The sequence below is a fragment of the Erithacus rubecula genome, assembly GCF_903797595.1.
Source record: "Erithacus rubecula genome assembly, chromosome: 3".
NCBI classification, from domain to species: domain Eukaryota; kingdom Metazoa; phylum Chordata; class Aves; order Passeriformes; family Muscicapidae; genus Erithacus; species Erithacus rubecula.
The window spans coordinates 28,203,619-28,231,233 of record NC_136689.1 but is presented as its reverse complement, the minus strand read 5'-3'; the positions used below and the strand labels follow the sequence as shown (position 1 = coordinate 28,231,233).

General features: G+C 39.1%; 1 protein-coding gene across 5 annotated transcripts in view; it reads right to left on the bottom strand.

Annotated features, from left to right (window-relative positions):
* HYCC1 (hyccin PI4KA lipid kinase complex subunit 1) overlaps positions 1–27,233 on the bottom strand; it is a 42,193-nt gene extending 14,960 nt beyond the window's left edge. For 4 of the 5 annotated variants that reach the window (XM_079302933.1, XM_079302935.1, XM_079302937.1 and 1 more), the window contains exons 1-6: positions 27,121–27,233; positions 8,359–8,438; positions 7,405–7,506; positions 3,557–3,736; positions 788–868; positions 264–379 (exon numbers count right to left, since the gene is read on the bottom strand). In XM_079302933.1, the coding sequence (XP_079159059.1) occupies positions 264–379; positions 788–868; positions 3,557–3,736; positions 7,405–7,506; positions 8,359–8,409 (530 nt within the window). In that variant the 5' untranslated portion in view covers positions 8,410–8,438; positions 27,121–27,233. Of the gene's footprint in view, positions 1–263; positions 380–787; positions 869–3,556; positions 3,737–7,404; positions 7,507–8,358; positions 8,439–26,922; positions 27,097–27,120 lie in introns of those variants that run through there. The other variant, XM_079302934.1, reaches the window with a different exon arrangement.
* Positions 27,234–27,615: the final 382 nt, after the last annotated feature.

Sequence of the window (27,615 nt, the reverse complement as noted above, 5' to 3'; positions counted from 1 at the left end):
TCATAGAGAAATTTTAAAGAGTTATTTGAACAGATCTGGAATTGTATTTCAACACAACTGACAACTGAGTAAGCTTTTCCTCTACATGCAGTAACATGCCCTGCTGATCTTTCTGCATCTACATTTACACATGTTTAGAAACAAAAAAAGCACATGACCAAGCACAACAGACACCTATCCTCCTTCAGTCTGCAACTACATTAAAAATTAGGAGCTCAGATCCACTATGAACTCTCAAGCAAAATCCCATGACACGATTTCACCTGTTCTGGGCTGTCAGCATCTCCCTCTGAGGATGAGGTCCACTGTACACCACCCTGGACAAACCATGCTGTGACAAAGCTCCTTCAGTGAGAGCCATGGAGCCAATGCTGGAAGGCTAAAGGAAAAAAAGGGTCATTCAGAGCATGCCCACCTCAAATCTTGCTATAATGCAAGTAGAAGTAGACAATAAGCATCACCACATTTATATACAGACTTGGAACAGGCTTAATGTTATCTGACTGTTTAGATGTAATCTGTTCATTTTACACCAGATAAGATATATGGCTTCAGAAAAGAAAAAAAGACCTAGTTGCTGCATGGGTGTTATACAATTATGACTATTCCATCTTGAAAAGGCCTCAAAGACCAGTTAGCAGTACTCAGAAATCTCAGAATTGTGTTCCTATGTCATCATGACATGATGACATGTCAAAACTACTTTTCACTTTTGTTCTTAGCAAACAGGCCCCCAAAGCATACTGCCCTTCTCAATCAGGAATTCCACTTTGTAGGTGTCACTTACTTCATGATAGACTGAAGGTTTGGATAATGATGGAATTGTGAAACTCAGCACTTTGCTATGTCCCTCTTTGTCAACTATCTCCTGAAAAAGACAGAAGATATCAATGGTTACACTGTACTACAGAAAACAGACATCCTAAAATGTTAAATACTATTTATTAGAGGGACTGATAGTGATACTATAACAATCCAAGCTGCAAGCTAGAAATTCTCTATTTACTATCACAGCACATTTTATTTGTTTATGAAAACTCTTCAAATAACTTAGCCAAGGGCACATCCATTTGCATACATAATCCGCCTTAAAAACACTAACAGAAAACATCATGTTTAAAATGGCATTATCTTTTTTTAATTGCATACTATCTGCTAATTGTGAAGGTTAACAATCAACAATTCTGTTCTGAAAACTATTAACCATCAAGTAATCATTGTACAAGTAATTTGTTTGGGAAATATTACATCTCTGGAATGCCTGCAGCCCCATATGGTTTGACAGCAGCAGACCAAGCATTTCAAAAGTCCAAGTCTGATAACTCTATGGAATTACAAGAAGCATGGATGCAAAGCTTTAGAGAAGCTGCTTTCCTGAAAGATACCAGCAGTGGCTGGCAAACTTCTTGCTCCTGTAAGTTAACAGAAGACTAATGGGTAAGGCAAAACAAGATGTGGCTATGTACTACAGAAGAGCACTGAAGCATTTCAAATAATAAACTTTTAATGATCCAAAGCAGACTTGATCAAAACAAATACCACACACTAGATTTTCCTTTTCTCTTCTCTAAACTTCAGCAGTTGACTTCATATATCCAAAAGTAATAATTAGAGAGAGGTTTCAGTGTCTCCTAACACCCATGCATTGGAAGGCTGATGGTCTAACTTCATATGGTAATTACTAAAACTCCAGTCTTAAAATAAAATATGAAGTGGTAAAGGAAGACTGAAAAGGATCAAAAGGGCATATAGAAGTGCTCCTTCTGAAAAGCTGCACAGCTCCTCCACTCTCCACATAAGCCATTGATACTTTAATATTTAATATTCTCCTGCATCAAAGTGGAAAACATGTTCCTCGATATATAGGAGAAAGGGATACATCCAAACTTCTAAATTCTAATAATATCAATATTTGTATCCTTCATTATAATCAGGTTTGTTATTAAGTTTCAGGAGTATTCAAAATCTGAGGTGTATTTAAAAACTCCTGAAAACTAGCTAGGAAAGCAAAAAATTTTAACTGCTTGCATTACTACTGTACATCCCTAAGCCAAAAGTAGAACAAACAACCTCATGATCTCAAGGTTCAGCCACAATAATTCCACACCCTCACAGTGTAGCAAATTTTAAATTAACCTGAGCAATATTGTTCATTTTTCATTTTCCTACAGTAAGAAACTACAGAACTCCTACTGAACATGTTAAATTTCCAAAAGTCCACTGTACATATAGGAATCAATATTTATACTAAGCATTGTATTTCCTCTTGGTTTTGAAAACAGTAGCAGTAGTTGGTTAAAGAGAAAGTAAGTATCTAAACAGGTAACCTACTACCTTTTCCAACCTAAAGAACAATACCACCTTGATTGGTTCAGTTATAAATTTTATGCAGCACCAACAGCAGTGAAGAAATCATTGAGAGTATGCTGTGGCACTGTTTTACCATAAGCATTCTTTATGTCTTAAAGCAAAATGGGGAAAAAAGTTTCCAAAAGTCATGGTGATCTACAGCTTTGAGAGAAGCTTGCTGTGAAATTGTTGTGACCCCAGGCAGCTGGAGATGGAAAGCCAAGTTACTAATTGAGGAAAAAAACTGTTCACACCTAAGAGAGGATGGTACCAGACTGGTTTCAAAATTAACTGTAAATGTACTCTCTTCTGGAAGAAAAACAAGTGATTACAGCCACATCCATGAACCACTTTAAATCACTCCATCATGGATATGAAGGAGGGAATTGCCTTAAGGTGTAAGGTAAGACCAAATGCTTTTTAGAACTGTTCTTCTTGTCAGATACAACTAAGCATACAGAAAAGGCATTCATGTTCTTCTCTGCCTCAAGAAGAGCAGAACATAAGGGCTCAGGTCTTTTAAATTAGACTCCTGAGTGAAAGAGATTTTCACTGGCTTGGTGAAGACACCTGTGATTATTTCTAAGAGATGGATAGCAGCTGCCTTCTCCAGATTTTCAGAATGAAGAGCCTTGAAATTCATCACTATTTCACTTCACAAAAAGGATTCCTAAAACAACAAGAACAAACTACACAGACAAGAATCCCAACAGACATAATGAAACACAAAGTATTTCAAAATAGCCATAAAAAGACTAGAATGTAGCACTTCTGAGGGCTCCTTATTAATTCTATTCTTCAAATCATAGATTTAGCAAGAAACAGGACATTTTCATAAAAAGAATTTTTAAAATGTCAAGGTTATATCAAAATGGACATCTTTAATTTCTCAAAGCTAAGCAAGTTTTTCAGCAGTCAAGTATTGAAAGTAATTTCTTTTGTGGTTTTAGTCCAGATAGTTAAAATACCCCAGAAAATACGGGTAAAAATTTCAAATGTAGTGCCTCAAAAAGTTCTCAAACAGAATGTGAATTTAATCACCATACCAAGAAATAAGTAACAAAAACTTCAAGAATCACAGAAAGAGCAGAGGAAATATTGACCAGAGAATGAAAGCTCATGTTGGAGATTTTTGACAGACACCAATTTGAAGAGTTGAGACTGAAATAATCACTTCAATTCTAAACCAAAATGTTGAAATACAAACCAAGTTATAAACTCCTAGGAGAAGAGCCTCTATGCATCCACTGCTCTGCAGATCTCTGCTGGCTGAGACAGCAAGATAGCACCACATCAACTCTGGCAGGAACTGCAGCGTAAACCGCAGCAACTGCTCCTCACCGCTGCGATAGAACTCAAAGAGCTGGTGGCAAACTGGCTCCAGAAGCTGAAACACAAGCCACAACCAGGAATGAATAAAACATTACAGAAATTTACAACTTTGTCTGGGTCAATCCTTTAGCCAAAACTGCACACTGATAAAAAGGATATTTTAGTTATTAGGGCATGACAATAACGATACAATAATTGCTCAAGTCACACACTTTCATGTCCATAACATACTTTTGGATGATAAAAGTAGAGCCATTCATCCTATATGAATAAAAAAATTTCCAAAGGTTGCTTTGCCTTGTTCTTAGCTTAATTCCTCTAGCCTCAAAGGAAAAAAACTTAGCATGGTTATCACATACCTCATATCTGTTAATATCTCTAATATGCAGTCAAAGTACCTGAACAAAAGGTCCTGTTATTCTACAACTTCAACAGCATAAACAAAATGAAGCTGGAAGCTTTACCCACCTAGTGAGAAGAGTTATAACACTTAAATTCCAAGTATTACAAAAACTTAGTACACAGTAAAATTAGTTTATTTTCCCACCCTCATTAAAATCTCCTAGAAGCTTCAATGTATTTATACATTTGAGACAGAAATGGGAAGCCTCAAGAGTAATCTTAGAATCAAATTCATTAAGTTGATACAAATGGATCTAAAACATTGAACTGGAAATAATACACTAAGCTAGTTCAGTCTAAGTTAAAAAAAGATTTTAAAACAATGAAGCTATCAGCCTGCCACTGTGCTCCTGCATTTAATGTGTCTTCTTGTGCTACCACCTACCTCTGCTATAAGGATGAAACATTGTGTTAACCACCACAATGTGTCAATGTATGGAAATTAAGAGATTCCTTAATTTTCTCCAATTAGAAAATACTGACAAAAATAGCAGGCACTTTTAAAGCCAGATGAACTACTGAATTCAGTTCTGCCATTAGTCTAAGTCACAACTTCACTTTTAATAGAGTAAGTTTTCAGAAAAATCAGAAAGCTAATTCTATATTCATCCCTTTATTGAAGTAAAGAAAGCAAAATCACCAGGGAGACCATGCTAGGAAAATACCTTCTTGCTTTCCTAAGCTTTTCCTCCTGAACACAAAAAAAGTGAACATTTCTCACCTCAGAGTTACTTCTGAAAAGGGAAGATTTTAGCAGATTTGAGTTCTTTTTAAAGAAGTAATCTGGGACAATCTGATCCATTCTAAAAAAGACAAACTTTTCACTTCTGAGAAATATAGCTTCATTCTGGAAAAAATCATCTCTGAAAAATCTACAGTAAAGACAAAAATGCCATGCTAAGCTAAACTAGTCATCAGTTTTAAGAGCAGTACAGCAAATATCCTTTCAAAAAACTTTACCAGCAGAACTTCATTCCATCTTCAGCTTACATTTTTCACACAATTTGCATCCTTCCTGTAATGAAGTATCAGTTCTGAATGATGTGCTTGAACTTTAAAAGGCACATAAATAGCTGTGACAGGTATCCATGTTTACACCGTTATCTCACTCGAGACAGCTTTGTATCTGCACCTTTAAATACATAATCTCTACAAAACCATATTTTCTTCCTCAAAATGCCACCACATGCAACCTAATATCAGAATGCACTGAGGATTGTTGCTCTTTCAAGATATCATTTTGAACTAAACAGTTCTAAAAGGTATCTGGACTGAGACATTTTTAAATGTTGGAACAGAAGAATGCCCAAGCAATTTAATCTACCTTTCAAGCTGCACCCAAGTGTGTTAGACACTCCAAACACTTGCTATCTCCTAATGCAAATTCCCAATTTGGCTCCTATCTAAAAACACAGCAAGAGTGTTTTAAGTAAAAAGCAAGAATTTTTCAATCGTTGAAAAAAAAAACCAAACCCATTGCATATTTATTTATTTATTTATTTATTTACCATTGGAAGTCTTTAGTGAATTATAAGTTCTTTAAATCTTCACTTTTTCTGGACTCTCCTCTCATTGAACTACATTTTTCACCTAGCAGTGGCCCAGAAACCTCAAAAGTAACTAACAAATTCTTTACTACCACAGGTACTATGAAGTGGATGTTAAACAGGTAATTCATTTATCTTACAAATGGCTAATTAATTTTTAGGAAAAGCAAACATGAACCAGCAGGAAAATGCAGTTACAGATGCAAATACCCACAATTACTTTACAAATGCTTTAAAAAACCTTCACATCCATCCTGCAAAACAAGATTAATCACAGTTTTACAGTACTGATAATTGTTGCAATAATATATTCAAAGGTGTACAGATGGGGTTGTTTGTCCATTTTTAAACTCAGCATTATTTGTAGTGTTCATGCATGAATCCTTCCCCTTTGCATTACACCTGTGAGATAAGAGAGGACAGCACATACCCTCCACAGTACATCATGCTGACATTACACAGTGCACTTAACAGACCTCAAATAGCAGCTAAAAGAATACTTTTCTTTCCAACTGCTGGTTTGCAATTATTTTCACAATGTGGAAAGCTGCAAGTAGCCTCTCCCACAAAGTGATGGCTACTTGGAGAACAGTCCAAAAAATATTTTAGGACTTTTTCTCAAGGCAGCACAACACTCAGTGCTAGCACTAGCTTTCATTTCACCTCAAAGTCTCACTAACAGGAAAATCTCCAATACCTTGCCCCTGGAATTATCCCAGTAACCTTTTCAAGCAGAAGTTGCAGCAGCATCCTGCTACTAAGGCCCCTGAGAAACTACTAAGGCCCCTAAGATAGTCAGAAGTAGTAAGATACCAAAAACATATGGAAGTATGAATTAGGCTATCAACAGGGAGACTCATCAGATTAATTTACATTTTGATAAGAATTTTGAAGACCAGACATGCTTGACTCAGTAGTTGGAATGACTCAGAATGCCTTTCTGAGCAGCAAATTAAAATTACATTTGTTCTTTGCTGGACAACCTGGGAGTTTCATATCAGCACTCTCTCTAAAAGCATATATACTGAAAGCATTTTATCCTCTGCCCTTTAGCATTGGCATAATTTCAAACCTTGGGAAGATGCCTTATTTCTGGGTCTTTTCAGAAGAATTAAAGATTTGGTGCAAATTAAAAATAATGCACAAAAGGATTTCTGGGTGGTAGAAAGCAATTAACAACACAAAATTAAACCCAGATTAGGATGTTTTGAACTTATCAGGACATTTTAAAACAAGGGCAGTGACGGGATTCAGAACCTTCATAGCACAGGTACTGGGAAAACCTGCCCCCCCTTCCCCACAATTTTTTTCATATTTTGCCCTAATTTCAGTAAGGGCACATCCATTGTATAAATCCATGTCTTTATATCATATGCATTTCAAATAACAGAAAACCTAAAACCTAAGCAACAATCCAAAAAGGAAGGCTAACCTACCTAACTTTGTTCTCTTGCATTGTAATGGACAAGCTTCTGACATCAAGAGATCCACATCCAAGGGATAATTACAAAAAGAATTCTGTCAGACACAAACATCTTTTCAATTCCTTAATGCATTTCTTAATTCTACATCTGAGTCCTGAAGCCCATGAATGTGACCTACAAGCTTAGCTATGATCAGGAAGTCACAAAACTTAGAATTTTTTTTCCATGTCATTGCTAAGAACAAACTTTTTGAAGGAAACTCTTCTTCAATTAACTAGCATGCAAGGTCTTGGCTTCATTCTGCCAGTGTTATGTCAAAACATTTTGGGTGAGAGATCCAAAATACTCACTTCACTCTGTGGCTCCTGAATTACTTTATAAAGAGATGAAATCAAAGCAGTCTTGTCTTTCAAGCTAGCTGCATAGCTGGATATGGATGCTTCTGGTAGTGTCTGAAATAAAAATATTATAAGCAAGTTCTATCATAAAAATGCAACAGCTATTTCAACAATAATTTTCCATTACAAGTCACTATATACCAGTTTACTATAAACTAAACCTTGTTTCACAAAGAAATCCTCACCTTTTCAGACCATTGCCAGAAGACACACTGCACTTGATAATTTTGCAATTTCATACAGAATGTAACAACAGCAGATAGGAAATTGATAAAAAACAAGTTACAAAAAATGCAACTGCCACTGAAATTTCTGTGAGACTTCAGCCTTGTAAAACTTCTACATTTTTCAGATCCATACTTCAAGGAGTTCTCAAGACCAATTGCACACAAGTAGTGAATATATTACCAGATATAGTATAACTCTGGAAAAACACAAATTCTACTTGATGCAAATTCCAGCTCTTCTCTAAACACTAATTATATTTTCTGCCAGTATTAAAAAAGGTAAAAATTTGATCTTTAACCCTTTAGAAGATGTACATTTAAATGTACATAAGTCTTATAGAAATTCTTATCTCCAGTTCTTCAAAGGACTCCACTCTACAGACAGGAAAACATATTTCAAGTGTATCTAAGCAGAGCAGGAGCAAAACCTACAGTCATGTCTGGTACTCAAACCAATAAAATCATTCATCTATGATATACATTTTTACTGCTCTCTGTCAGGAAGTATGTCACCCCAAAGAGGTAAGGAAAAAAATCCTTTCAGCCAAACAGTGTGTTTATCATATCTCAGCAAAGCCCAAGGCTACTGTCTTTCATTTTCTACAGGTTGCAAGCACTCCTGCATATTTCACCAGCAGTGATTCAAACACTTCTGGCTAAATACTGGAGAGTGTATTACCTTGAACTCTGATAACCACTCCTCCACAACCCCAGTATCCACAGCTAACATCTTCCAACATCTGCTTCAAAACCTTCAGCCTGAAAGAAAAAAACAAACACATTGTGAATACTCCAGTCACCGCATTAAGCAGATGATGAAAATTAAGTCTCTGTGAATATTTAAAGAACCTTATCATGCTTGTACTTGTTAACATTTTACATGGTGACATTACTTTGAACTTTTATTGTACCTCACTTATGCATGCTGCTGGAAGCATTAAATACAGGAGTCTTCCCATACAGCAGTTTAATAAATTCCAACTATGTATTGCGTGGGAAGCTCAGTAAGCCAAAGATTTTCAGAAATGGCACTCTGAAAACAGAAAATATTACCTGCTCAATTTCAATTTATTTTTCAGCTTACAAAACTCAAGAGGAAACTGTATGGACTCACTGAAGAGAAACGACTGTTTAGGTTTTTCCAAGTCAACCGCAATTCCCAGCTTGGAAAAGGTCACTGAAATAAAGGCGGATGGAAAACCTTTCAGTCCTCCCCCACTTTGGCAACTGCAAGACAATGAGCCTGCTGCTTCAGCATGGAGCTAAGATGGACTGTCCAGCCTCACACAGACAGGTCATCAGCAGTAGGACTTGAACACACCAGATGCAGAGTGGCTACTGAAATTAATTTCGGATTTCTCTTCAATTTTGAGAAACCACTTAAAAACAAATATCCCTTGGAGCAGCTTATTCTGACACAAAAGACCAATGTATCATTAAGATACAAAACTACCAAATGTTAAAAGAGCATGCTGTTAGCTTATCCAAATTGTGCCCATGGACTTGAACCAGTGACAAAATTAAATACTCATCTGAGAAAAGAATTAACACTGTCTTGATGAAATGTTCAATCATGGGAGATATTCCATCAAGTTTTAATCTGCAGTTTAAAATTAGTTTGGAAGTATTGATATCCAAGTATGGGCAGTGTTAACAAATTCTCAGATCCATGGAAGGACATGCAAGTCTGCACAAAGCTTACCAAACACTGCCTTTGGAGGGTGAAAGGACAGCAGAGAAGGGCCAAGGAAACAAACCTTTAATTCCTGTAGACCAGACCACTGCCATGGCTGGATATGGGCTCTTCAAGGATTGTGGGGGAGGAAAGCTGCCCTTTATTTGGGAGGGCAGCAGGGACATGTGGAGCTTGGACAATAAAACAGCTGGAAGCTTATGGGTCACAGATGAGAGGGCAGAACATGGGTGACATTATGGCAGGTGTTTGCTGCTCATCACCTGAGCAAGACAAAACACAAGTACATTGAAAACACACGTGGAAAAACTGGCTGGGGACATCAAGGTCAGGGCAGACACGGCTGCAATGACCATGACAAAGTAGATCACAGGATCCCAGTAAGAAGGATCAAAGCAAGAAGGAGGATCAAGAATGTTCTGGAATGGTTCATGAGCTTTTGCAAAAATAGCAGCAACTGGAAAACTAGGGCTCATGACTGAATTAGCAGGGGATCTGCTGAGAGAAGATACAGGAAAAGCCAAGGTACTCACTCACTGTCACCTTTGCTTCTGTTGTTACCAGCAAGAGCAGCCCCCAGGAACCCTGGAACTCAGAGCACAAAAAATTGCCTAAAGTGCCAGAGTGGCTGAGGAGTCTCCATCTATGGAGATGTTGAAAACCTAAGTTTGATGAGATCTTGAGTAGCCAGACACCTGTTTCAATTTGCACTACTTTGTGCATAGGAGATTGGTCTTCATGATCACCAAAGATCCACTAAGACCTCATCCATTCTGTCATCATCAAGGAAGAAATGGGAAGGATTGCCATGAAGAACATTAATTTAGCTAAATACCAAGTCTTTCTGATTAGCACTGACAGCCTCTGAAGGTGTAACAATGAAAATACAGAGGAGCAGCCCCTGGATGCTCAGCACAGGTTGAGTGTTTGTGAGACCTTGCTGTAAAGTGAGGCTTTTAAGGATAATACCAAGTGTTAACAAATATAAGACTAGTCCTAATACAGCTACTGAAGCAACCCCCTCATCACTTCCTACAGATTCCCACCATTTACTAGCCCTACTTTCATTCCTCTGAAGATGGACAAAGGCTTTTGTAGTGTCTCCTGCCTCAGCACAGCTGACAGTAGTAACCATTCCTACTGAGCCCCATTAACAGCACAAATTCCTGTCTTAATACTGATTGCTCCAAGCAAAAATCCCATTATTTAGAAGAGCCAAGAGGAGTCCTGGATACACCAAGTCTATAGGATGCCACATTTATGCAAGAGATTAATTTTTCTCACGCTTCTCTAGTGATCCATCAAGCATTATTTTCAGATCAAAGATCCCAGAGAACAGAGGTTTCAATTGACCAGTAAAAACAGTAAGAGTATCTTTGGCTGGCATTATCCATTGGAATAATACTTCAAGTTTTTATGACTAATTTTATGACTAAGTATTTAAGGTGACTCTCTTTTTTTTTTGCAAAAGCATGAACTTTTGAAATGGCATTTATAAAAAAGAAATAGGACAAAGTTTTTGCAGATCAGATCTTTTATATTTATTTTTAAAGTTGCAGTTCCATTGAGAGTTAAGGCAGTAGAAACCTACAGGGGATAGACTGTCCTTATTTTACCTTCATGCTTTAAAAAAATTCATATATATCTGCTTAAACCACAGCAATACACATTTGACTATCATAAATAAGAACTCAATTTTACAATTATTTTCCATGAAGAAAAGATTATGTGTTCAATCGATGTTCCCCAGAAGAGAAAAAAAACCCTTTAATTCCACATATCAGCTGTGTGGGATCTATTTAAACAGCCAGACAATCTACTGCTTTACTGAGGATTGCCTCATTTGGACCTAGTTAAATAACAGATCAAGTTGGAATGGCACAATATTTGGACAGAGCTGGAAAACCCAAGACTGTTCCAAAAGAAGGATTAACAAATTTCAGTTAATGACACATTTTTTTCCTGAAGGCCACAATTTTTTTTTAAAAAAGTAACTCTAAGACTGGGATTTTTAACACCAAAACAAGGCTTAATTTATAGCATCTCTTAACCTTTTACAGGAAAAAAAAAAAAAAAAGAAAGGAAAAAAAAATGAGGACCCAGAGGATTAAAAAAACATGCCTTAATTACAGCTTTGTTTCAGTGGATATAACTGCAAGATATAGGCCACTGTAAGCATGAGATGTCCCAGTCACTACAGAATTAAAGCAATATCAAGTGGATAAAATAAATACCTGCTACTTGAAGGATTAAAAAAAAAAAAAAGGCAAAAAAAAAGCAGAATTGCATTAAGAATGTATTTTATAAATATCAAAACTGTAATGGAAATTCAAGTAACACAGCATACACTACACAGCATTTTTCCCCAAAAAAATCTTGTTTAAGGTACATCAGCATGTAATTCTCTTTAAATTAATATTTTTCCTTGGTCTCTTCCCACTAAATCCCTGCAAAGATTTGAAATGAGTGGAGTTTGAGAATTTCTCTAAAAACTGTTTTTGTCTCCAGAAAACAAACAATATTTCGATTAAATATGAAGAGCAGCTTCAAATGTCCCCATGCTCCTTGTTCATTTGGATGTCCTGATGAAGATTGTTACAGGAAAGAGAAGCCTCAATTATTTAAATACCACAAAATGCTTGTGATGCAGCTCAGTAACAGCCAGGTGGTTCAGCACTGCTGAATTTTTATTACACACATACATATTCTTAATTTATCTCACAAATGAAGTAAAGCTACTTCAGGTGACACACTTGCATTGCAGGTCTTATCTTCACATTTTGCCACATGAAAGAAGGCATAGCTAACACATGGCTAATTGCCTACATTTATATGGCAAATATAACCTGTATTCTTGTGCCTTGTGAGTTAAAAGCACTGGGAGTATTTTCCACAAGACTCTCAACTCGGATTAGCAGCCAAATATAGGGTTTTAAATAAATAATAATTAACAAGTTCCCAATCTAACCAGACTCTGACAGCTGTTAGCTGGTCTTGCTGTATTCTAATACAATAATATAAGTCTCTTTTTTTTGGAGCTACAAATTTTTGTTTTGTTTCAAGGTGACTAGTACAACTTGAATAAAATATCAAGGAAATTTATCTGACAAAACCAAGTCTCATTTAGTAGAGACTTCTACAAAGTCCTTAAAGAGGTAATTTCCCACCCCTCCTCACCCTTTACAGCAAAATATATCAGGAACTTACTGAATTTCCTGTTTTTAATAGAGGAGGGCAAAAAAGTTACTAGGCACTGAGTTGGTGGAGAGCCAGCCAAGACAAATTAAGACATGTTCTCTGACAAACTTACTAATGCATCCATCTACTTAAATGGCTTTGGATTTTCATACCTGTCACACAAGACTTTAATATAATAATATCAAATTATTTTATATTAAATCTTTGAATGAACCCACAGACAACACATGCACAGGTTTTACTTTCAAAATAAATTCTCACAACAGGTGGCTTTCTTGCTCTTTACAGCTACCCAGTGTTTGCAGAATTCATCCACAGAACGCATGTGTGTAAATGAAATCTGGATTAAGTACAAGGAGGCTGGACTTGGATAAAGAATGAATGCTTGAGTTCTGCAGGACTGACCTTCTGAAACCACAGTATTAGATATTTGCTAGGGAAGTCACAGAGCTGGAAAAAACAAAAGCAAGAGCCAAAAACTGCTCAAGTCTCATCCTCTGGGAATTGCTGGAAGAGGAGAGTTAGAAGTCTGTATTATTCGCTAAAAATTAAAAAAAAAAAAAAAATTAGCTTAAGGGAAACATGGAGCTGAAAGTTAAGCTATTTATGAACCATCAGCCAAATCTGTCAACTCATCCCAGAATATAAACAAAGTAAACTTGTGAACATTCCATTAGGATGCATCAGACCCATAAGGGATCCAGCCCTTAGCAAATGTTCATCTTCTGCCCTACAGTAGTTTGCACACTCAAGTAGGGATGGGCCAATTAGGACTCAACTTTTCTTCCCTTTAGAAGTCGTACAAGAAATATCAAGAACCTTTTAGTCAGCTCTACTTGATTCATCAAGTTTATTTAAAGGACTACAGTCTACCCTTAAAAGTCACATTGCTGAACCCTGTTTTCTCCTTTGTTTCAGAGACAAAGACACAATCCTTGGTAAGCCACAGAACAGGAAAGAGCACTCAGGCAAGTGTATTCTTGATTCAATTGCCAAAGAAGAGAATGTATTTTCCTGATGTTAATGCACAATTTGTTTTAGTGATACAGTGATCTGTTCATTTTCTATACAATTTTGAACGTGGCCAGGCTGTTCTGTTCAGACACTTGTAGGTGTAACAACAGACAGCAAAACACTTGAAGTCTCTTGAGAAAAGAGACAGCTGCTACTGCGGACTCCAAAAGCCACTCTGAAAGGTTTCAGAAACCACAAAGGTCAGGTCTGACTTCTTGATGTTTTTCAAACTTCCACAAAGAAACAAACACCCCATTGTTCTGAGCCTGAAACAGTCACATGCTCTATTCAAATATACAACTGCAAACAATGCTCAAAGACTCGGTATCAAATATTCTATGATAATTGCCATCTTCATCTGAAAACAAGACAGCTATGGTGCACCAGGCATCACTGACCTAGGCTCAAGCAAATCCCTAAAATGAGAGATGGTTATTTAGCATCTTCTAACAAGAGAAATAACATGTTTTAGGTGACACTAGAGGTGACAGGCTCAAAACAAACAAGAATTACCAAAAACAATGTAGGAAGGAAGTATGCATTGATGTCCAGGTACATGAACTTTACATAAACACACAGAAAAAAAAAAAAAAACATCTGGATATATGCATGGTAGAAAAATCCACCCAGAGCCACTAAATATATAAGCACTTAAATTCAGAGAGCTGGAGTCAAAGGTTGCTCCTGAGCACACTCTTGCAGTTTTCTCTCAGTTCCTTTCCTGGCCTCTAGTAGCAGCCACTGCCGGACAATAAGGTTTCAGAATTTCTCATCTGGTTCACTGTGATCATTCTGCAGTCTTCTGCACAATACAGTAATGAACACACAAAGGTAACAGTTCTAAACATTTGTTTCCAGTGGTTTCTAAAGATCACTGAACCTTAGGAAGTGAAACTGCAGTCAATTTTCATTTCATCTTGCCAAGGGCATTATTCAATTTTGCTTCCCATTTTCCCCTCCCCTTTGTCAGTGATAGAAGTAACCTTAGACAAAAGCTCTTATCTAAAGCTTACACTTCATTTCACAATGTGGAACATCAGCCTTAAGGAGTCAGGAGTCAATGGACTCTTCTATGATATAGAGTTAAGTAAGATTTCCCAATCCTGTGCACATATCGTGATCCTTAAACAATTTACATTTGGGATATGACAAAGTGATAGATATTTGCCCACCAAATGGAAAAGCTCTCCTGAATGATACCCATTAATTTTTTTTTTAAACAACAGATCTATTAATACTCAGCCACAGATGACAGACCTCAATTCAGTTTTGATGCCAGCAATTAAGGAAAAAAATAGTCTATAGAAAGCAACCATACATCAACTAGACCATCCAGAAACTATAAATAACTGCCTTAAATACATTTGTTTCTTGTACAAAGTATCCAGTACCACAGAATATTGGGCTGTAAAGCATCAAATACGTGATGTATCAAACTATAACTCAGTCTACTACAGCCTTTCAATTCTGTCAAGAGGGGGTGAAAAAAAAACCAAACAAAAAAACCAACAAACCTATTGTTGAGGTCATGAAACCACAAGGCCATTTACATTGCTGGTGAAGAGTCACATGGGCACACGTGGCCCAAAACATTCATGATGAAAGCTTTCTAAAAAGTCTCAAGCAGAAGGTAAGACTCCTAATAGCACAGGTTTTTGTAGATTTTAATCCTGATCTTTGACTCCTGGCAAATTTATTTGCTCAATTTCAGATTAGCAAACAATTACAAACCACATTTGTACTCAATTAACTAACCTTGTATTCACTCTACCACCAAGGGGAAATGTCCCCCAAAACAACCCAATTACTCATGCCAATCAAACAAGTGACCAGGATAGAGATATGAGACTGCAGTCACTGACACATTCACTTGAATTTATACAAGCCATTATAAATCAGATCCATATTGTTTAAGCAGGAGAAAAGCAGTCCTAACAGTACAGCCAAAATGAAGCAAGAGGAAATAACCTCCACAGTTTGAATTTAATTTTTTCATTGTCCTCTACTGCTTCTCCCTTGCTACCTTTTTTAATCCTGTTTTACTATTTCTTTTCTGTTGCCTACTGCACAAATGCACACTCTAAGTACATCTGCCATGCTGATAACCACAGTCAGTCAATACTGACCACCTGCAAGTCAACTTACTCCACTTACACTCTCTGGAGTATATGCTCAAATGTTAGCTTTTCTATCATGTAATTCATCAATTGCTTCATTATAGGGAAAAAAAAGTTAAGATTTATTACTTTCAAAGCAGTTTGGGGTTTTTTTAGCAGCTAAAATATACTTGCTTCCTCTTATATTTCATGCAAACATTACTGTTTACATCTTATTGACTCTTTAAGAAAGAACAGATATATAAACAGCATAATCTTAGACAGAATAAAACATGCATAATTGAAAAATCTTAAGTCCTTACGTTTCCTGGATGAATATTGTTAACTGTTCAACAAATACAAAGAAAAATCAAGATAATAACTACACACATCATACAGAAATAGAATTTAAATTAAGTAACATTAAAATGAGTACAAGCACAAGCTTAACCAAATGAATGAACTACAAAGCTTTAGAAATCTTGCCTATTGTCTGTATATCAAGACTTCTGTAACTTGCATTGAGAACATCAGTGTACTGGAAATTCCACAGTGCATGGACACAGCACTCTTTTCTGTAAGGAAAAGCAGTGCTTTCAAAAAACATTTACACTTAGAAAAAAACATTTTGTATAAAACCCCAAACAAACTTACTGTTCTTTTGTACCTTGGTTCCCTAAGCCCAAAGTTCACTACATCCCTATGAAGTCAGGAGGCTTTCTCAAAACCCAAAGGCAAATTTAAAACATTTAAATATAACAAACAATAGTGAGAATAATTGTGCTGCAGCTTTAATTTTAGTATTTCATGTGAGTCTTGAACCAACCAATGGCCTTTTCAAAGGCATGGAGTCTTAATTTGGCAGCAATGCTGTGACATGTAATTCCTTGCCTCCTCAACCTTCAATGCTACCACAGTATTACCTTTACAGGCAGTTACTCACTTAATCTATTTGTGAAGTCTACCTGCTGCAAGCTAATTTTAAAAGCCAAGTTTTGTTTTCTAAGTGAAAATTGCAAGTCATCTCACGTTAAAGTTTGTTCAGAACATTGCCATACAAAAAGAAAGGTGTTGGGTAATTCATCTGCTGAAAGGCTCTCAGTGTAAAGCATGCACAGGCAGATGCTGCACGGTAGCTTGAGTATGACTAAAAAGCATGTGGAGAACTGAGCAGGGGCTGAACTTCATTTCTGAGCATTGACTGTAAAAGAAACAATTTTAACACCTTCTACCATTACAGCACATGGTTTCAGCTAGTGCGAGTCCAGAAGCATTCATATGGCAAGTAGCTTAGCAGTGACCTATCAGAAGGAAAAAGACACAGCTCACAAAACATGACAGGAGTTTGAGAGACTCTTCACTTACTTTTTGGCAGCAACATTAAGAATGCAAGACTCTTGGTCAAAACTTCCCAACTCTGCTGGCTGCGAATGATAATTTAGGAGATTGCTTATTTCCAACCCTGTTCTAGGTATCTGCACCTCATCCAATTTGGAAAGCAGAGATGTCTATCTGCAAGCCAGACACTAACTTTAAAAGATACTATGCAAGCCACACAAGAAGGAAATTTTGCAGCAGCTCCTGGGACTTATTTCAACTGAATTTTCCTTCTGCCTCCATAAAATGTGAGGAGCACCACAAACTGAGAATTGGGCTGCAGCAGTCACAGGTGCTTCAGAAGTGACTTATGTCAGGTCCAGGCCAGGCCAAGGTTAATTTTGCAGTAGCTAGAAAGGCAGGATCCAGATGTTATTCTATACCACCTCACCATTGCCAGGGGAAGCACTCGGGGTAGCCAGTTCTGCATGGTGAGTGATCGTGTGTGAATCGTTTGCCTATTTTGTACACTTTGTTATTGATAGTGTAGCTGTTACTGTTTGCTTTCTTATCCCATTTCTGTTTCCAGTAAATTGTTCTTATCTCAACCTGTAATTTTTGTGTCCCTAATTCTCTCCATCCCGACACAGGAGAAGGGGAAAGGGAGACCGAGCCACAGTTTGGAAGGTTTTGGGGGGAACATTAAATTGGGGAATACCATTCCTATGCCAGGACAGCCTTATCTGCTGAAGTACAGGCTCCTCTTTCAGGCCAAATCCATCCCAGGGCACCCAGCCCATCACAAAGAAAAGAGAACTCTTCCCCAAGGCTCCCACTGGCTTCTTCAGATCCATTGTGTCACTGTGCTGGGCTACCCAGGGAAGATCTACAACACACCAAAATATCAGACACTATCAAATACAACTGCAATGAAAAGGTTTGATTTGGATCCAGAACCCTTATTTTAAGTAAGTGCTATGATCCATCCCATCACCCTAACCCTACCAATGCAGCAGCATTAGCATTCCTGATAGCTTTCTATCAGCAAAATATTACTGCCAGCATACCATTCCACCATCTCCTCAAAGATCAGGAAAGAAAAGCAGGAACCTTGCTATCAGGAATGCACCCCAGGTTTTATAGCAAGAACAGGTTTATGATAGTCTACTGACAGGTGTGTTAGTAGCTCATTTTCCAAGGGGGGGGGGAAAAAACAAACTATACAAAGGTACATTTTCCAGAAGAGGAGTGCATCAATACTAAAAATAGCCTTAGTACTTAGTTTTAGTAGTTGATAACTGCTCCCTGTTAAATTACAGAATTAAAATTATCCATCAATATATGCATGCAATGCATGTATTTAGCTGTGTTAAACAGTTTCAGGAGAAACATGCTTTCTCTTCATGACAGTTCTCTTTTTCTTCCTCATCCCTTCACTTCCCCCACTCCCATAACAGCCCATCTACATATACTCACAAGACTAGACACATCCATTTGATAAACATTTCATAGCAACTAAGAACAATTTTTTGGGTTTTTACATACTTTAAAAGCTAGAGAAAAACATTACATCACAACTAAAATTTTTAAGGATAGGACCCACGCTTCTATCTCATTCAGAAGATGCATCCAGCACATTAAGTGCTCTATTGTCACATACAAATGCTGTAGTACAGCCAAAATATATGCAACTCAAAGTCTCAAGAGAATTTACTACCCTATATGTCTTGCTCTGCACTGTAATTTAAAAAAAAAAAAAGCCAAATCCCAAAAGCCTAATAGTGCCAAAGCAGAAAAGGATTACAATTGCCTTATGTTAAGAGATGTATTAATTTAGATTGAATTCATGTTAGATGAAAAAGCTTTTAAAATAAAAAGTTCCCATTTCATGAAAGCATCTAAAGGTCAGAATATTAATTACTACAAGAAACAGAAAGGCAATAAAACTCAAATTATACAAGTTCTGGAAGGACTCTTTATTTGAGTTCAGATTTTCAGAATAATTAGTATTACCAAGTAATCTGCCATTATTCCAAAGTGACAACAGAAAGTTTCTAAGGAATTTATATTGTTACTACTTGAGTTGAAGAAAACGGTTTAAGATTTAAAATAACAGAACATTCATTCATTTTCTTTTTCTGTTCCTTTTATTTGCATTCTCATTAAATCACACAATGTCTTTTTCAGGTCTGATTTTTAAAAGCATTCTTACATATCCCACTTATCTAGTAGTTCTAGAAGAAGTGAGTAGTGCTTTTATAATCAGTCATCAATTCAGAGTCCTAGCTCAGAGCACAGATTTGATTATTTGAGCCAGGCAAATATTTCTGTAGCCTAACTACAAAGTGGTCATAATTTATTTCTATAATAATATCAAATCTGTGAACTTGATTTAGTGTATTATGCTTACAAGCAACAACTGAGAAGTCACTTGAATGACAGAACAGTTGTGACAATACATGGAAATTGGTCATTGATTGCACAAGTATTTGGGGCACAGTGGACTGGATGAAGCAGAGCCCAAGGACATCCATACAGCCTAACAACCCTTGGACACAGCGTGTTCTGCTTGTACAGACTGCCATAAGCACATGAAAGCAGCATTGCAATGAACCAAGAGCAAAGCCACCTTCATCACACTGAATGAAAAAAAAAACAAATATAATCCAAGTGAACAGCCACTTTTCAAACAATAAGACACTTGAGGAGTGGGGGTTAATTGCACAAAGCAAAAACATCATACACCTATCATTTGGCATCAATAGACACATTTAAGGAACTTAAAGGGTAAGTTTGGCATCACTTGGTTCCTGTTTCATCACTCAGTTAACTTCCTGTTCTCACTTTTGTCAGTTCCTCTTTCTACTGTACAAGCAGGACCCTCATCCAGGTGTTCCTTCTTCCCCAGACATCAAATGCATCCACATCCTACTCCACCTACTGAATTTATACAGGACTTTTATTCTACCACACCAAGAAGCAGCTGTAAATAGTTAAGGCCACTGTTTCACAGGATTGGAGTGGCTTTGTGAGCACAGGTGAACTAGCATCCACTTCTTTACTAAAACAGTACAAAACCTCTAAGCCACTTTTGAATACCACCCAAATAAGAATGAACCAAAGATTTCCATTACTTCCTTAAGGAATGAATAAATGAATGAATGTGTGCATTATGAATGCAAGAGAACAGTATACTTCAGAGATCTCCTCTATGTTGTTTCAGGTGGAAAATCATAATCATTTTTCCCTTTTCCCTGTGCAGCTACAGTTTGCCAGTAACAGTCTGGGAGAAAATATCACTGCACAAATAACCATTCTATTCCAGTAAAAACCCTTGGTAACAAATGCAAATGCATATGCTTCAGCTATTCTTAAATTTTAGCCTAAGAACAAAAAGAATTATATTGAAAATAGATATATCAAACTAAAGTAAGGCAGCAGAAGAATTAAAAGTAGCTGAGACCGCAAATTTCCTGAGTCAATCCCCAGCATGATGCAGAAGTGCTGGAAGAGTAGTTCTGCTATATTTGTACACACAACTGAAAATTCAACAAAACTTCAACCAATTCCAGCTGAGACAACAGAATTCTGTTACTTCAAGCTGTATCATTACAGACTAAGCAAAACAGATGTTTCCTTTGTTGTGTTTCATTGAGTAACAGAACAAATTCATTGTCTGAAGAGCCTCATCACAATATGACTGTTGTGAAAATACCCCTCATTTACAGTACTGACAAATAATGCTGGTGAGAAAACAGGGAGTGAGGTAGACACTCAAAATTTTCTCCTCAGCTTTACAACCAATTAGAAATCACATTCTCTTATGGCAGGCAGAAATTCATGAAGATTAACAGCACTCACAAAGCTACAGATGCACATATACACAGATGTGTAGAATTAATGTCAAAAGCCTCTCACCCGCTTCTCTGGCTGCTGCACTGGGAATGTAGTTCAAAGTGGAAAAAAAAAAATGCAGGAGCCTATTAGTCTTTCCATACCTGACATACAGGGTCGATATAATTAGGAACACAAGAGATGTGAGTGGAAAGACTGAGGCTTATTGAGCCTAAAAGCTGGAACTGAGTAAAAACAGTAGCACATCTGCAGCATGTGACATGAAACAGGCAGGTATTTTGGTACAGCCTAAAGGAAGTCAATAAGAAGTACATTCTTTTAACTGAGTATATAGTAATTGGTTTAACCAGATGTGCTATTAGTCACAATACAGGAGTATTATTCTATTATTAGTATAACACTCAGCATTTCACTGGTAAATCGAGTCTAAATTGATTGTAAGAAATACAAAATTGTTTCTTTAGCACCAAGTACCACAAGCTAAGAAACTCCCCAATACTGCATCTTCTCCCCACTTTGATCACACTTTTCTCCCTTTCATCAGCTTAACATCAAATACAGGATGCTGCTGTCTACCTACTTCAAATCTGGAAGAAACACAATTTCCTTCAGTCAGCAAATACTGCAAAGGAGCATTTACATTTTTATACCTGAAGATCCTTTAGTCTCCTTCCTCAGGCAGAGATGTGACTGTAGCATACCCAACATGTTTTACACAGTATCCTAATTGACAGAGAAGGTGGCTGGTGTTAAAAACCTGTCAAACACAATTTTAAAAAATTTACTAGGCCAACTTAATGCTTACACACATATTCCAGTCATCTCCTTTAATATAGCAAATAGTATTAAAGGATTGAAAAGAATTAAGAATAGAAAACAGTTGCTTTTACTGAGGAGAATAGGATTCAACTGCTTGAAAACAAATCACAATGACATAGTACAGCCTTGTCCATTAACCAGACACTCATGGAGACCTTATATTATCCAGCACTAGCTCCTGTACAATACTCAGACTACTAGACAGCTTAATTGTTAAGTATTAGATATAATTGCCTAACACATATTTAAAGTGTAATGGGTTTTTCCCCATTCCTAAAAAAAATAAAAAAGGACTGCAATAAAATGGAGCAGAAGTAGTGAATCATGGTGTTTAGTATTAGCAAAATATTAAAGTTGTATGCACTGTTCGTCAGGTTGAAATTAATGCCTTGCTGAAGCATAAATATTTATCCAGTGCAAACAGCAGGAAACCTTAGAAGGAGACAGCATGGCTTTAAGCACCAAAGTGTGTTAATTAGTACCCAGTGCAGTCTCAGAGCATGCTATGCTATTTTTAAATAAAGGGTAACTTCCAAATAGAGGAAAGTTACAAAATATAAGATAGCCTAAGAAAGCTGCCCTTAATAGCAACCAAATAGCTATAAAAATACACATTTTTGTCACAAAGTTTAGAATTAGACTTGTGCCAATCAGGATGGAATACAGATACTCAGCAACTTTTGAATCAGCAATAAGCATGTTTTACCAGTACTACTTTCACCTAAATTTCTTCACTATGCTTCAGCTGCTACACAGCATTTCATCTCATCAGATGTTAGAGACAGAAAAACAAAAACATGCATGTGTTTTGAAGAGATAACCCATTTCCAAGTCTTTTTCTCAACAACCAGATTATTTCTTCAGCATTGATGGTCATTTATAAATTAAGAAACGTTTCATGCACATCCTCACTTTCCATGGCATTCTCCATATGCAAGAGTGATGATAATTAAATATCTGTCCAAATTCCATGTCCTTTATTGATTCCAGTTCTACTAAATAATGCTACTAATAACAACTGTTTATTGAACCCATCTGTTTTACATTTCTACACCATTTAGAAGTTACACTGAAGCCTTATAAACAGAACCCTTAATTCATCACACGAACACCTACACCAACATCCTCCCCTTTCTGGCACTACAAGACAAAATAAGGACACATTCAGACAAGTTCAGGACTCAATTTGCTTTAAGTTCTAGTGCTTTCATTCACTGTCTCTCCAGTTGTTAGCAAAGCATGTAAGTTCATGTGGGGATGTGACTAAAGAAATTGCCATAAATAACAGCTGCCCTCACAGACTCAGCCAAGATGCTATTTTTATTCTGCTCCTCTTGAACACGCTCCTGATTAGGGCAAAGGCTTCAAACCAGTTACACCACAACTACAAGAAAATACTTAATATCCAGTACTAATTTAGAAATACTATAAACTCAAAACTATGACAGTTGTTAGACCTTTCAGATGTTGGTTTTGGTGTTTTGGGTTGGTATTTTTTGTATCTAATCCAAGAGTATTTGAGTTTTCATACTAGCAAAGTTCCAACACAAATTCTGATAGAAATCTGATTTACAGAAAAAACAAATGCAGAAGCATTTCACATGCCAGCTTGTTACGCCTTGTGCATAACTTTTTAAATTTTAAATGCTTTCAAATAATTTTTTATAATTCAAGTGTCAGTTGTTTAGAGAAAAATCTCAAGTTCATGCAGAAGTACTTCATATAAAAAGTGTGTGGATACACTTACACATTACAGAGTAGAGGAAAGTCTGGCCATCACATGAATGAAGATTTTAATAGCATGCAGAGCTTGAGCAGCAGCCTTAAACACAGCCTAGCAGCAATATGTAGTTGCTACACATGAAAAGCATTTCCATACTTTGGTACTCCTTGTCTTCAACAACACTGACACAGACTTCTGTCCTTATCCTGACACCTTGTTGCTGCCTTCCAAGTTTATCTTATGAAGCACCTCAAACTAATCCAATTTAAGTTTCTAAATAACTGATGTTAATAAAAAAATGCTTTAATTCCAACACATTCTCCACTTCCAAATGTGCATTTCATACATCACCATGTCAGTTCTAGCAACTGAGGACAGCAAATGGCAAAAGGGCTATTTTTCCTGGAACAGAAAGAAAACAGAGACTTAAAGAAAAGATTCCATGCCCAAAATTCTAATTTAAGTGGTCTTTTTAATACATATACTTGCATAATTAAACAGAACAGCATTAACAAAATGAAAGCTCTAATTCTCCTAAGCAGGGAAACTACAAGACTCCAGTAAATCAACAAACCCTTTCAAGTACATCCTACCCAGTACAAACTGACACATTGAAATACACTGCATATGAACTGTAGGTTTTAAGCACTCTGTATTCTCCATAATCCCGTGGAAGTATCAGAGGTTAGACAGAGTCACTCCAGTCAAACTATTTAACCTCAGAAGATAATTACAGATGGGCAGTCTTCAGTTTTTTCTGAAGTGTACAAGATTTGGACACTAGTTCTCTTCAAAGAAAACAAGAGTATGCAGGCAGGGAGGGTCACACTGTCAGGCTTCTCATTTCCTACACAGCAAGATGAGATCTCCTGCTTGAATTTCACGCACCTCGCTCCTGAAGACTGACTGCCTGGTAATACAGCATGTAACACACGTGAGTGCAGTGATTCACAGGTGTAACTTCCACTCCTGCTAACAAAACTACCCACACAGTCCTATGGGAGACCTGAGGATAAGCTTTGTACCCAACCTTCCATTTGTGAGAGAGGCGGCGTGCCACGTTACGCGGAGAGCGCATTTGTGAAAGGGAAGGGCTGGGAATGAAACCTGACCTGGCAATTCACCTAACGGATTTAAATCTAAGCTCCTCCACGCAGGCTTTGTATGTTTGCTGAGTGCACAGGTGATCTTTGTCAAGAGCCCAAGAGCTACTACATTTCAACATTCTCATCAACATAAACATTTATGCCTCATAAAAGCTTCATCTGAAAGGCTCAAATACTCCACAAGCTCGCAGTCCCAAAGGGAAGCCTGGGAACTGGGGCTTTTCTTTAAGAAATCATTTTGCAAACTATACATTCTCCCTACAACCTGAAAAAACACAGTGTCACATCAGCCCATTTATTTTCTAATTAAAATAACCAGACATTAGCCAACATTTCAAAACTAGTAATTTAAACCTCCAGAATGAACAAGGTGATTTTCACATCGCATGCATTACAGGCTGTGACAGATGAAGAAGACAACCTATTATATACCTTAAGGTAGGTTTTAATGAAAAGCAGTTTCCTGACAGTGACATGAGGAAGGCTCAAGATAGTGGGGTTTTAGAGGAATGTGTACTATGAATGAGACTTTAACTCAGTGACTCACTATTAGTTTGACCCAGTCACATCAGCAATTGGGCTTGTCTCCCAGCTGAGAGCCAGCCCCACTGTGCTAAGTAAAACACAGATGACACACACCACTTGTATTGCCCTGCCTTACAATATCTCATGCACATGCTTGTGATACGAGTCCTCACAAAATTAGAATCCAAGTGACTTAACTACCCAGCTATGCCTGGGAACACGTCTCCCATGGACTCTCTGAAGTGAAAGCAAACCCACCCATCCAGGAGGCTACAGCAGAACTTCAATGTGATTCTGCCCCTGACAGCTTTTTTCCTTGGAAGAAGCTTTCTGATGAAATTTAACATGTCCCTTTAAAACAGCTCACCACTGCAAGGAAATGAATTGCTACAGTTAATAAATCATCCCAAGCAGTACCCAACTTCCTCAAAACTATCATCCCTCTGATAAAAGGCCTGTTAGAAGTCCCTTGCCTCATAAAGAGATTATCACAGAAGCAGACAGGTTTTGTATTTCAAAACTAGCAGGTTTATATTTTTTTCCTGCTCTGGAGGAAAAAATCTATCCAAAAACACTGCCAGAAGGATCTAAAATTCAACTTCAAAGTATAATACTTTTACCAAAACTATTTCACTGATGAAACTACAATAGATTGCAAATTCATCTGACCACATTATACAACACTACTCACTTTCTGTAACATAAAATAACTTGTTGAAAGGTGGAGAGAACAAAAGCAAGATGCCTTTGGAGGTGTGAAACTATACGATCTTTAAGGTCTCTTCTAACCCAAACCTTTCTATGATATTGTGTAAAGCACAAACTTCTGAAAAACCACTGTAGCATGTAAGTATGGAGGAAAAAACTGCAGAAAAGCCTTTCAGATACCAAGAAATGCAGTCATCAATGTCACTCTATGCTTTGCTCCATGTAACACTGCTTTTTTGGCCCTTTACAGTGCAATTTGCTCAGCTTCCCTTAAAAAAACAAAGATCACTAAATCTGAATTTGCAGCTAACGACGCTAACAGTAACCATGTAATAAAAACTTGCATATTTTGCTCTTCTGCCATCATCTCCTGACACACGGGCAGTGTGCGTTAAAACTTCTGACAGCTCGATACCAGCAGGACTTCATAATCTTCAAGTGCACAAATTGTGAACCTAAGGCCGGGGAGCTTTTTCGGCAGGGAGCTAGAATTCAATCGGACGGCAAACAAACGTGACGGCTGTCGGGATTACACGGGACAAGACAAACCCACGGGCGCTATCTCTGCTTCCACCGACACCTTCGATACACAGAGCACACGGAAGGTCACTTCAGCTGAATGTGCGCCAAGTTCAAGCTCGCAGCCGGCGGGGCACCAGCCCCGCTCCGAGCCAACTCCGCCGCTCTAACTGTTGCTGCCACCTCCCGCATCCCCGCGGCAGCCGCGCCACCCAGCACACCCGCAGCACGGCTCGGCACGACCGCGTCTCGCACACCGCACTCCGCACTCTGCCCCGAACCTGCCCACGGAGGCGCCGGGAGCCCGCTGCCAGGCACGGCGCTGCCCGCCCTGCTCCGGGGACACGGCGGGAGCAGCTCCTTTGTCTCTCCCGGCCGCCTTCTGCCGGCGCACCCGAGACGCCCAGCGATGCCTCCGCTCGCCCGCTGTGCCCCGCCGCAGCCGGACCGGTGCGCGGCGAGCGGGCGGCCAGACGCGGCCGGGATGCCGGCGGGGCGCCGGGAGGACCCGCGGGAAGGGGGGGAAGCCGCAGCCAGTGCTCCGAGCGCCGCACCGCACCCCCGCACAGGGACAGGGAGCCGCCCTGCCCCACCATCGCCCCCGGACACCCGCCCTGCCCCCGGCAACTCCGCCGCCCCCTCCCGGCCTCCCTGCCCGCGCCCTTCACACCGCCGCCCCGGCGAGTCACGGCCGCTCCAGCCGCGCGCCGCCGGCTGCCCCAGGGTGGGGCGCGGGACCCGCAGCCTGGGGGGCTCCGCTCAGTCGGCCGCGAGTTGCCCGACGGCCGCGAGCGCGCCGTCGGGATGCGCCAGCCCCGCGCGGGAAAAAAAAGTTGTCCCCGCGGGAGCGGCCGGGAATCGAACTCACCCTCCCGCCCGGCGGCTCCGCCGCGGCCGCGACTCAAACTCAGCCTCCCGCCGGGAGCGACAGCGGCGGGCGGACCCCGCCCGGCCCCGCCGCTGCCTGGCGGCTGCCGCAGCCAATCACAGCGCGCAGCGCGGTCACGCCAGCCAATAGCGCGGCGGAGCGGGCCGTGCGCGCGCCCAGCGCCCCGGTGGGCGGGGCCGGCTCCGGGCCGGGCGGGAGCGGGGGGCGCGCTGTGAGGGCGCCCCGGGGGCGGGCACGGAAGCCGGACAAGCGCTCGGCTCCCGCCGCGGCCGGGCCGGGAGCGGGGTGCTGGGGGGAGCTCGGGAGGAGTCGGAGCAGTCTGGAGCGCTGGGCAAAGCCGTGCCCCGCGGGGAGATGCGCCCTCCGCGGCAGCGCCCGCTCCCGAAACTGCCCTGCGAGCGCGGGTGGCAGCGCTTGGGATGGGCTCGAGAGAGCAGCGGCGGCGCTGCTGTGTTTTAGCGCTGTCCCGAATCA